The following is a 12,293-nucleotide window of genomic DNA, read 5'->3' on the forward strand; positions in this document are numbered from 1 at the left end:
CGGCCAGTAGTAGAGTGGCCCCGTGTATTAGAAGTCTACAGTTCATGGCTCACCTAATCCAAGCGCCTTTTCTTAAGCGTCTTCCCAGTTTAATTTTCTATTACGAAATGAAGCTGCTCTGTGATGCTGTGATAGGAAATTCGACTGATCTACGCACACCTGTCCTTGTGCTGTCCCCTTCCTTGGCAGAGGAGTAGGACACGACGCCAAGCTCTGTTGATCAAGTAGAGACTTCCCCCGTGCCCAATTGTTCCACCAATGGCATACTGCGCAGGCCTGTTTGACGAGCTCTAGTGTTCCTCGAATTCCAGTGATTTGAATTCGCATCGTGAGTGTATAGGCATTGCTGGATATAATCTTGCGCCAAATCGTTCGCTGCTATTTCTATCTCGGGTTTCTATCCTCACATTCATTAGACTTGACGGCCAGTCTGGTTTGCTTGCTTGCGATTCCCTCCGCCGCTACCGTGTGTCCTGCAGTTCTTGAGGGATGCAAAGTGGCTGGCGGCCGTAGACGTCGTGTGCGTAGCAACAGGAAGACAGGCAAGTTCGCCCCCAAGCCCCCGGGGAAGAGGTGGGCCTTTTTGAGCGTGACCGGTCAAGCAAGCGCCGTTCATCGTTCATCCTGCCTGCTGCAATCAATCCCTACCAGAAGGCAACGAGATCTGGGGAGTAGGCAGTGAAAACAGCAACACGGCAGCCGAAGAAGAAGAAGCAGCAACAAAGCGAAAGTCGTACTTAATAAGGAAATGGCGTCTCCGGAAGAGACGCTGCAGGCCCACGCCGACGCCCTTCTCGCCTCCCTCCGGTCGGCCTGCCTCGTGCCGGGCCCCGCCGCGACCCTTCTGCCCGCGGCCGACTGGCGACCTACGATGCAGCTGCGCGTTGCTTTCGGCCGGAAGCAGGTCGAGCTGGGCACATTCTTCCGGGCAGGCGAGTGCAAGGAGTTGAAGCCGGTGGTTGAAGTTCCTCATCTTGCATCTACTCCGCCATCTTCCACTGCTGCAGCAGGGGCAGACGCGGCAGAAGCAGCAACAACAACAACGGAGCCGAAGAAGAGGAGGACGAGATACACGTTCCTCATGATCGACTCGGATGCCCCTACGCCCGAAGACCCTAAGTTCGCGTTTTGGCGGCACTGGGTCGTTTCGGGACTGTCGCTTGGAGAAGAGAAGGAAGATGAAGAGGGGGCAGCCGGAGAGGCAGGCGGCGATTGGGATAGGAACGAAGTGACCGAGTACTAGGGCCTGGACCTAAGGATGAGTACGTTGTCCTTCTCTTTCGATTACTGTTTCCACCATTACCCTCACCCTCACCCTCACCATCACTACCACCCATCTTCTATTTGCCTCTTGCCAATGTGGACGTTCAGTTCATTTTGCATTCTTTGGCCCCCTTTCCCACTGAGATAAAGACCCGCGAAGATAAAATGGGTGACGGCTTACTGACCTACGTCACGTGTGGGGGATAATCAGCTCCAAGCCGCATCGGTACCTCTTCCTCCTGTATCAGGAGCCGGACGGAATGCGGACCCTGAGCAAGGCGGACGTCGGTGGCGACGAGTTTGTCCAGCGCCGCTCGTTTGATGCCGCCACATTCGCCACCCGGCATGGTCTCACACTCGTGGGCATGAACTGGATGACGTGTGCTGGAGACGGATGGACTGGGTAGGCAAACTTTGCCTGTTAGTTATGCGTAATCTTCAGTGTGTTGTTTGTTATAAGTGTGCGGATCAAACCCCTGAATATTGATCTTTGGGGCAAATTCTTTACCTCGTCTGTTCAGGATATGTATGTTGTGCATGTACATAGCTCGACTCTTTGCGGTCATGTATCCATCTAACGACAAAACTATCATGGTGACCGACCAGATGGCGAGTCTGTGTCAGCACTAACAATCGATGTGCGGTCTAGGAGCATCAACCCAAGCATAGTGCCGTACGGCCAAAAAGGAGGCTGGGAGGTACGAGATCATTTATGACTCATCAACGGATGGTGACTCGATCTATTTACGAGACCAGCCCCAGGTAAGCACCTTGTAAGGGTCGGGTTGGCTATTAATACAGTCAAATTAGCATTCAGCCTCGGTTGATAATACTAGCCGCCAGATGTTTGAAGAACGTACGTAAAGCCGAGGATGCGCGCAACCACTACCATAGGCCAGGACTGTGCTTCTTGGTGTTCACTAGGATACCTTGGCTGTTCCAAATCGCCTCTATGAGGTGTAATAATACACATGGAGAACAAGATAGAGAATCCAGGGGGTGTAGGAGCCCGTGTGGTGAAGAAACCTCAACTTTGGTTTGGCACATGCATCTGAGCCACCTACCGAGTATCAATGTACCCATACCCGCACGTAAATGGGGGTTGCAAGTCAAGTCTTGTTATCGATGTTCACAATCATGTAGCATTCGTGTAGTATGCCCGGGGCGAAGCCGGGGGACCGACGTAGAAACAGACTGTTGAAGAGCTTGGGTCCAACCAGGTTCTGTGGCCACTACTGGTTTTGCCCATGCTGCACTTCCAAAACAGGATGCATTGTTCCGCACTATTACCACAAATAGGCGCTTTGATGTCTTAACAAAGTCCGTCTCAGTCGTCCACCCTCAGTCCAGATTCGGTGTGGAAGACCGCCTGGGATGGCAGAAATGGTGGTGACAGGGGAGACAAATCGGGCCTCCCGCTCGACAGGGAAAACCTGGGGAATGCCAACAGTTGTGAGTTAGCTACATGTATGAGTCCCGAAGCAGCCACCTCATAAGCCGTCTTGGCTGCTACGTTGCCTTGCTACACATGTATCAAACGTCTACCGGGGGGGTTGAACCTTGCATCGATTGGCAACAAAGACAACAGTCTAATGGAGCCAGAATGTTGAAGATCGAAGAAAGGATACCTAACGATATCCGGTTGAATATTCAGACATCCAGTGGTGGGCGTGTACTGCTGGCTAATTAGTGCCGGAGGCATTTCCTCCGTTTATAGTCTTATCCAGACTGGAGAAATTGGGAGCCAATAGTAACTGCGCTGCAGAAACAGTCCGACCAACAGGGATTTGTCTAGTATTCCCCTATAGATTCACTAGATGCAGCCCGTAGAATCTTGGAGGGGTCTAGTGGATATAGTAGCCAAGTCCAGCGCTTTACGCGTCGGCTCGATCGTTTGGAATGATTACTCAGGGCAACCTTTTGCTCTGCCATTTTATCCACTGGAAAGTCGAACCTCCTAAAGAGCCCCAAGGATTCTAGGCATTCCCGACTGCCTGAATAGTTGACGCAGGACCATAAAGCGTCATGGTAACGCCCCTCGCCCAATGATACCTCTAGTTCATTCACCCTAAGCTTGACCCACCGGCACAACCAGCACCGGCAAAGATATTACGGCCCATCTGTCAGTGGTGTTATTAGCAAACCCCATATTCTTCTTACACTGCAAACAGGGGTACAAAGGACAAGTTTCTCTTAGCTTACCCCAGAACAGCCAGCGCCACAGAGCGCAAGTGCCCCTGACCCACAACCAGCCGAACCTCCGCATGTTCCAGCAGCGCACGCGCCTTGTTGCCCAGGTGCCGTGTGTATAAGGCCCGGATGGCTCGGGTACATCTGCGGGGTGAGAGTGGCTACCGGCTCCGAGTACCAGGGCCCAGGCAAAGCGATGGACTTTCCCCAATGATCGCAGTGATCTTCACCACGCGGACCCATGATGGTCGTGCTTGATGACGAGCTCGAGGAGCCAGACTTTGTGCGGCCAAAGAGGGCTTTCTTGGGGCCTTGGTTCGTCTTCTTCAGTGCTTTTGAATACGCGTCGTCCACATCGTTGTGGAAAACTAGTCTTCGTGTCCGACGCCCCGGGTTGTGCTCGTTCTCGGCCTGGACGGCGGGATGTGATGAAATATGTACAGACTCTCCGTTGCCTTCCTGAACTGCTACTCGCCAGTCGGGCGACACTTGAGGTAGGCATTAGCAATCTCACTTGTCAAAAAAGGGGTTCTGTCGTGGTACGGACATTTCTTCATCGAAGAAGCATGCTTAAACCGTAAGCCTTGGGGAAATGTTAGCCAGAATCTGCTACGTTATGGAACTATAGGCCAACTTACTCTCGCAAAACCAACAGAAGCACTCCGAGTACACCTCTCCATATTTCTGTTGATATGTCTTCACCATCCAATCAAAAGATTCTGCCAGTTTTTCCTCGTCAACCTTATCGTTGTGATCGATGAATATCATGGTCTTTGCAACCGAGTAGTCAAAGTATTGACTCGGGCTTAGTTGATGAGTGTGCCATGCTAAATCGACCTCGAGCGTGGGTGTTACAAATTCGTCCGGAAACTTTGCAGCGATGTCAAAGAACCGCTCGTATTTGACGACCAATTTTTCCATCGTGAATCTGGCCGTGGGACTATGCAGCCAGTCGATCTAGAAGACTTGTCAGTTACAAAGTAGTCAAAAGGAGGGAAGACGACTTCTCACCTTGTACATCTTTTCCGTGAAAACCCCCTGGCGCATAACAGCACCCCGGAGGTCGATACCGAATATAGACGAGTTCTCCCAATACCTCGACATCATGCATCGCGTTTGCATCCGCGCTTGCTTGGATAATCGATGAGGTGCCAATGTTCCAACGCCATCAATATTCTTGTCAATTTTCTTGAGCAAGTCGGAGCTATGCCGGAGTGACGTGTGTGAGGTGATCTTCTCTATCCTGTCCCTAATCACCGACATGCTTGGTTTCACCTTGTTTCCAGGCTGGAAGATGTTTGTGACGTCCACGAGCAGGCCACGTCGGACGAGGCGGTTTGGAAAGAGCTGGTCAGGGTCTTTTTGTTGCTTTCGAACCAGTCCGTCTCGAACATCCAAAATTGTCCCGGCCATTGGCCAGTCATGCGTCACGAGGTTTTCGACGTCGTCCCGAAACTTAGCGACGCGAAGTAAGTCTTCATCAATAGTGATGCCACACCGTGCACATTCCGATTTGAGCTGGCCGTCGCCGATCCCGCTACCAACAAGGCCGGGTTTCCTATCCGCCGAAAGTCAGCTCGGATTTTAAGGGGTTCCTATTCAGTAGAGCAGGCAGGTCTTACTTATCGCCTTTATAGTCCCTCGGGAGTCCGCAGGTTGTCCAGGGGTAGGTGTCCCAGTCAAAACAAACCGGGCACCGCAGCGGTTTGATATCCGGATCATCTCGGTTGGACCAAGCTAGACCGGTCCTGTCATGCCAGCTTTCCTTACACTCTTCCGTGACTTCGTATTCGAAATTGGGCCTCAATGCTGCGTTGATCTCGGTCCATGGCATGCCGCTATGCCACAGGTGACTATATCCCCATCTCAGGCAATCTTCCAGAAACGTTCGAGGGGATAACATGTGGCAATGCCAAACGAGCAAAACGTCTGTAAACACAACCTGATTAGTCACTGGAATCGTCCTCAACGTAACAAGAGGTCGATATTACCTAGCGGAGGCAGAGAGCTGCTGGTCCATATCATAGGCTCACGCTTGGAAGTGAAACTCTCGAACCTGGACAGTTGGCCGTCTTTGCCGTCTGCCATCATGTCAGACTCGGTCAACATGACTGGTACAAAGCTCTTCCACCAAGCTTCATAGCGATCCACTGCCCTGGCAACGTACACCGCCCACCGCTTTTCGCGTAGCTTCACGAGGATGTCAAGCGTATCATTTGACCGCCCTGGCCCGCCGCGGTTCGCTTTTTGAGCTCGAGAGTCCCATATATCCCACAGTCCGTCTGTGAGTCCAATCCGGTTCTTCAGTTCCTCGAATGCGCGCAGTAGCTTCAGATGGGCCAAGCAAGTATCGACCGCTGGAGTTGGAGAGGCATCGCAGCTCAAATTGAGATTGTAAAAAGCAGCCTTAAGTTGGGATTCCATCTCTTCGTCAATCTGAGGTCCCTCATAATCGGTGTAAGCCGGTGGCACATAGTCGCTACCCATGCCACTTCCCTCAGCTTTCCGCCAGCGTTTGCCGCTCATAACCAATGCTCAATGGTTTGCAGGGCCTGTTATTGTCGTGTTTGGAAACCAAATGGATAGGAGACCCTGGGAAGTAGTGACTTCAGTCTATCGAATTGGGGGTTGCCAATTCTCGGCAAAAGTCGGGGTGGTTTGGTGCCTGTATAGCATCGGTTTCGTGTAGTGATTGAGCTGACGTGGGCGCGACGAGTGCAGCCGGGAGTGGCAAGACCCTTATATTGGTGCGTCGCAATGCCGTTGGACAAAGCCTTGTCACACACACACATGCCAGACACCACCCCATCTTAGCCGTACGACAACGGTCTGACTACCACGTAACGGTTGCCTGAATGAATCTAGACCTGGACTTCCCGTGGCCCGGGCCGACATGCCTCCATCCAACGCTTCAGGCCTAGCTAGCCAACACGATGACGAATAAGGATCGTGGTCCCGCGTGGTGACTTGGTGGCTTCGGGGATTTACCAGAGGGGCCCATCCTTTACGCACCCATGGGCTAAGCGAAGTGCCTGCAGCCTACCCCGGATTGTCCTAGACGCAAAGCAGTAGGAAGTCGGAGTTGGTTATGGGCCAATGAACCTGGCCCCCTTTCCGCATACCCCGCATCCGCATAGAGAGGGGGCGAGCGAGGGGCGGGCAAGTGCTGGGCTGAGCTCTGCTGTGCTGGCTAAAAGGTGTGTGATGGGGAAGACTACACGAATACTGTCGGGCAGCTGCACCAGGCACATCAGCAGCAGCCAATTCCAACTGTTGGTGGCTTTGCCCAAAAAAAACTCGCCCTCTCATTAGCCGCTCGATAACGATAGGTTTGGTGTACGAACCCGAGAAATGTGCTGTACCCTGCCACACCGGACGAATAGGAGAGGAGAGCTTATCAGCCATCGGCGGGTTCCGCTAGATTCCTTGCTTAATAAGTACTTTGCGGCACAGCTTGCCATTCCAGCGGAAAGAGCACATGGCGTACTTGAAGCTCTCCGCCGAAGCCGGCCCACTGGCAACCAATACTTACACGTACGAACAGAAGACGGGAGGATGTACTTAAAGGTAAATACCAAGCCGGGATCAGGGCTTAGTGTATATCACCTCACAAGTGTAATACAATATGTTGAATCTATCTGCACACTTGTCGGGTAGGTAATAGTACTATACAAGAAGCCCCGGTCTATAGTCCTGCAGATCAGCTATTTTTAGAACTTCACGCTAGGCTTCCCTCCTGGGGTTCTTTGTTTAGACTTAAATATGTGACTGGAAACAAGTCGGCTCTCCTATGCAGACTTTGTCTCCAAAGACTTAGTGGTTTTCCGCTTAGGTGATATTTGTACATATTGGTGTGAGCATACGCAGATAATAATGCAAGTTCATCCTAACCACCTGAGGTGGTAATAATACTCTGACTCTTCTTGTTGGGCAGTCATTATCAGTCCCAGGTACGCACCGGAGGAGATCTGCCGTTTGCGGGACAAATATCTATCACATTTTCCAACTTCTGTTCTCCTGTAACCGAGTTTGCTTGAACGCCGCCCCTCCTTACTCAAGTACAAGTAGGCCTGGGTGTCGGCACCTTATGAGCCTCGCATACCGTGCCAATATGTACACTCTGTAGGTGTAGCGGCCAAATAAAACGCAAAGCCATACAAATACTGAGGGTACATTGTACTAATGCCGCCTCCTAGAGACGCTGGGAGCACGGCCTAGTATTAAACGATGAAACCAATATCGTTTTTTACCATGGGTCACGATAGCAGGCCGATAAATGTATACCTTGGCTTGCCACGAGGAGACATAGATAGACCAGCGGAGTCCACAACCCGTCTGTAGTTGAAGAAAGTGCTACTGTATTGCGCCTTTTCCAAGGGTAGTCCAGTTGGCAATACAGTCCCTATGTGAATACCACAGAAATATTATTAAACTTATCCTCCTTTTTACTCAACCGAGCATGGATGGCACTTCAACTCCCTAAATACCTCGATTTTCTGACTTAGCAGGGTGTATTTGAAGCCACCCTTTTAGAGTGATCGTGCAATCGTAGCTCGGCTTGCAACCATATAGAAATGCGAATACACAGATGCAGAGGATGTGTCGTGGGAATAGCTTTGGCATATACAATTTCATTTGTTACGTTCGAGCATCAAGGCACCCTAATCTGAAGAGAATAGAGAGGGGAGGTTTCCAGAGTCGCATAGGAACGCCTGCGCTGCCTATGCATAGGGAGTACGTATCAAGCCTCGCATTTTAGACACCTTCAATCCCAGCCATCAACCACCCAACTCCCCGAAAAAAAACCCTTTTTCTTCTTGTTTTTCTTTCTTTTTGTTTTTGCCCCATTCCTTTTAGCACACAAAGATCTTTCAGCCCTTGAGCAAATCGATGCTCCTCGCCGCCGTCTCCAACGACGGCCAGGTCTGCTTGACCCGGTCGCGGAGCTCGGCCTCGCTCAGGCCCAGGCCCGCGACCATCTGCTTGTACGTGTTCTCCATGACCTTGCCAAAGGGCGAGGCGAGGCCGTACATGCGCGGCAGCTGGTCGTAGACGTCAAAGAGGAGGCCGATGAACACGACGCGCAGGTCGACGCCGCTGGCCTGCAGTTCGTCGTAGACCTCCGAGAACGCGGGGCTGCAGAGAATGTTGGCGACCGCGGCCAGGCCCCACGTGTCGATGATGCGGTCTGGGTAGAACACTTGGGGCATGATCTTGGGTAGGATCTCGAAGTAGGCCTTGAGCCCGATGCGGAAGGCGCGGTACGGGCTCCCGGACTCGAGATATGTCTGGAAGAGCTGTCGGCACAGCTGGTGCACCGGCTGTCGGGTCAGGCTCCACATGCCCGAGTCGAGGCACATTTTCAGGGCATTCCTGGCTGTCTCCTCGTCGCCCTGCACCGATTCCCCGCCGTCCAGAGTCGTACCGCTGATAGAAAAGGCCTCTGCCTCCATGGCCGCGACCCGTTTCTGGGCCGTGGTAGCAGTATCCACAGGCGACGCCAAGAAATGAGAGAGCTGTGCTTCGTGCTTCTTGACAAGCGTGTCTGCAATGGCAAAGTATCGGGAAGGGAGCTCCTCGGGAGACGCGGCGAACCTGTCTTCTGCGGAGCCGGTTCCCTTCAAACACTTGGAACACTGGCAATCGAAGAAATAGGACTGCTTCAACTCGGCCTTGCGGACGCCGATGGGGTTCGTGACGTCGACATACTTCACGAAGATCTCCTCGCCGCTCTTGATGGGCCGAAGTGCCCGGAGTTCGACCTTGGGCTGCAGAAAGGTCATGACGACGTTGGGGTCGCAAGAGTGGTTAGCAGCGCAGATGGTATTATCGAACCCAATGCCGAACTTGACACCGTCTACGGGCGATGCCAGAGTGAATGCATTACACAGTATCTGTTGGGGGTTTCCCGTCAGCTCATTTTACCTTGGGTTTCAATCATCCACCACCGCGTCTTCCAAAGAGGAGACTTCACGCACATTGAACACGAAAGCGGTCGCACCGGCCCTGCTATCGACAGCGCCGTAGTAGCCCGGTTTGCCGCAATACGTCCACGCCGCCCAGGCGAGCATGTTGAAGTCGTCAAACTTCTTCTTGTCGAGCTCCTTGAAGTCCTCGAGCCGGTCGGGTTCGGCGGCGGGGCGGAACTCCATGAGGAGGTCGAGCAGCTTCTTGTGCTCGGCCCCCGCGGGGTCGGCGGCCTTGAGGCGGCCGAGCAGCTTGACGGCGGCGCGGACGCTCTCGGGCAGCTCCGGGCGCGGGGGCGCGATGACGCCGCACTCGTACTTGTGCTCGCGCTTCCAGGCGAGGCGCTGGCACGCCTTGGAGCAGTAGGCGGCGCGGTGGCAGCCGGCGCAGGCCTTGGTCTCGACGAAGCCCTGCGGCATGCCCATCATGGCGGCCTTGGCGCGCGCCTCTGGGTCCGTCTCGCCGCGCTGGAAGCACCAGGCGCACGTGTCCGCCATCCGGTCCATCTCGAGCTCGGCGACGAAGGGGCGGTCCACGCTGGCCACGACATCGCCGGGCTCGAACTTCTGGCAGGCGAAGAGCCCGCGCCCGGCGCCAGCGATGCCTGAGGGAGCGACCTTGACACTTGCCGAAGCGGTTGCCATGTTTGCAGTGTGAAGGTGATGATACAGTTGAATCACTTAGAAGAGTTGCTTACGTCATTACGAGTCAAGCTCAAAAAGTCGTGAAAGTGGATTTTCACTGTGGTTGCCCTCTCCACGCTCTGGTCAGCAGGACGTCCAAGCTCGAAACATCTTGGCCTCCCTCTCTGAAGTCAACTTCAATTCATAAGAGGGGTTCAAACTTTGTAATGGTAGCGAATCCAGCCTTGTATCTTTAAAATGGAATATTTCGAATCGGAATGCCCTCGACATGGCATGTAGCTAACAATACCAAATGCGCGTCTTCCAGATATTCTGGTGGTTTTATTGGCAACAACATCCCAGTAAGCAAGCTTGGCAAGCTATCGATAAAAGGAATGCGTGACTGACAGACTGACCCCCGGGCGGATACCGACTGTGGTCTCGACCGCCATGGACCCATCCCGGGTGCCACCACGAGCAACGGTCCAGACCTCAACCGCCCGCACTGCCGCGACCTCCCCCCTTGCTTGCATGTCTGGCCCAGAAACCCACCCCGGTCTGTATTTTCCATCCAAGCACGTCAGACAAGGGAGATGAGAGATGCGGGTTGTGCATTTTGCAGAAGCTGGGGCTACACTACTGCACGGGCGACTGGGGACTGGACCGGGGAAGGGTAGAAGCTCTCCAGCCTGGGGACTCGTCTCTTACCAAGCCCGTTAGCCACAGCAGAAGATCGGATGCCAGCGGGCACTAATAAGGTAAGGTGTCAATTAGAATGGACAAAACTGCCCACTGTCGAACCATATCCCTGCTGTCCTAGCATGCCCTACTGTTCGCTGCCTAGCTAATAACAGCCTGCCCTGTTTGCTATCTTTCGTAGTGCCTCTCTCTAGCAATCGAGAGCATGCCCCTCTCCCGGGCATGAGGGGTGAGAAATGACGAGCGAGCACGTGGATGGATGAGAAGACGGGCTGCCCCGAGGTACTGTACTTGTCATGTATCGTTGTAGCCAGGGTGACCTGGGCATCCCAGAGCCCCCTTCCTGCTCAAAGGATGCGACCTTATGCAGGTACAGAAGGGTCCAGAATGGGCCGATATGGGGTTCTCGACTTTTCCATGACTGAACCCACCCGGCCAACACACGGCCTACTCAAGCACACCAAGAGGCTTGTGCATCCCCCATACCTCCTCCTACGGGCGGTCGTTTGCTGATCGGCAAATCCGTGACGAAGACGAGTTATTAGAGTGATTCATATCTTGCGCTGAGCCGTACAACGTGATTCGTTTGCTCGAAGAGTTGCTTCTTCGTGCGTTTGCCTGTTGACATTCGGTTGTTGTGGCGTGTCTGGTGTCTGGTGCGTTGTGACAGTGGTATAGGTAAGTACTGCACATGCGGGTACGCGGCCTGGGAGGCTGGTCCCTGGTTTCCTGGGCTGGTCTGGCCTTTCATCGAACTCGTCGTCGGGGTTGGGTCACGCCGGCCCAGCAGCGTCTCCTGGCCTATGATTGCGGTTACTGCTGCAGGTATGTAAGCAGACGGACGGCCGGATTTGTTGGTGCTCCCACCCACTCTGACCGTTTCCGTTATCTTTCCCCCTTCTACCCTCTCACTCCGACGTCCTTCGTTGTTTTTATTTTTGCCCGCGATATGATCAACTTGGCAAGACACTGTGAAAGATGTTCCGACGGGCTTCTTCACTTTGCAATAAGGTAGCCTCCGGGCGTGCGCTTGGGGCAGAACGTTCCATCCAAGGATCGCAAACGGATGTCCACAGCTCGTCGATGCGAACTGCTTGATGCTTCAGTTATTCACATGCCGAGTCACCTGTCCCGTCGGGCTTTCCTACCGAGAATCGCCCAGAATTCTCCCAACAGCCTCGCGAGATCGTGCTTGTTCTGTTGTAAGAAACATTAGCAAGTGTACTTGGCAACACCCCAATCGTCAACTGGGCAAGCTACGGTGCCGCCGAAAGCCTCGAGTCGACAATGTTTGGTTTGGCTGAAATTTCCTTTTCTTTCCTATTTGTCACAGATATTTCTCATTTCATATTTCTTTTCTGAATTGTCATGATTCATCTTTATGTGACCAGTATATCGAAGTACTGGAAGGGAAGCTCCTGTTTCTTAGGACTTCCTCTACTCATACATTCGCAAGGACCGCCGACTTATCCAACCAACAAGAAACATAACAAGGGGGTATTTCATCATCTAATGGCAAGCCCCCAGTACGACAGTTAATTCGATATACCC

At 53.2% G+C, this 12,293-nt stretch overlaps 3 protein-coding genes across 3 annotated transcripts; 1 reads left to right on the forward strand and 2 right to left on the reverse strand.

Annotated features, from left to right (window-relative positions):
• Window positions 1-748: 748 nt before the first annotated feature.
• Window positions 749-1,670, forward strand: PG994_012011 (uncharacterized protein; the record flags this gene model as incomplete). Its single annotated transcript, XM_066863420.1, has 2 exons — window positions 749-1,236; window positions 1,475-1,670. The coding sequence occupies 2 exons, from the start codon at window positions 749-751 to the stop codon at window positions 1,668-1,670; spliced, it is 684 nt and encodes a 227-aa protein (XP_066712530.1).
• Window positions 1,671-3,326: 1,656 nt separating this feature from the next.
• Window positions 3,327-5,979, reverse strand: PG994_012012 (uncharacterized protein; the record flags this gene model as incomplete). Its single annotated transcript, XM_066863421.1, has 7 exons — window positions 3,327-3,383; window positions 3,466-3,941; window positions 4,001-4,036; window positions 4,092-4,410; window positions 4,465-5,011; window positions 5,076-5,382; window positions 5,445-5,979. 7 exons carry the CDS (start codon window positions 5,977-5,979, stop codon window positions 3,327-3,329), a joined length of 2,277 nt encoding a protein of 758 aa, XP_066712531.1.
• Window positions 5,980-8,324: 2,345 nt separating this feature from the next.
• Window positions 8,325-10,064, reverse strand: PG994_012013 (SET domain-containing protein; the record flags this gene model as incomplete). The annotated part of the gene is made up of 2 exons (XM_066863422.1): window positions 8,325-9,347; window positions 9,432-10,064. 2 exons carry the CDS (start codon window positions 10,062-10,064, stop codon window positions 8,325-8,327), a joined length of 1,656 nt encoding a protein of 551 aa, XP_066712532.1.
• Between the last annotated feature and the right edge of the window lie 2,229 nt (window positions 10,065-12,293).

Source organism: Apiospora phragmitis, assembly GCF_038363925.1.
Source record: "Apiospora phragmitis strain CBS 135458 chromosome Unknown utg000010l:1.0-9815664.0:1.0-9183399.0, whole genome shotgun sequence".
In the NCBI taxonomy this organism is placed as follows: Eukaryota; Fungi; Ascomycota; class Sordariomycetes; order Amphisphaeriales; family Apiosporaceae; genus Apiospora; species Apiospora phragmitis.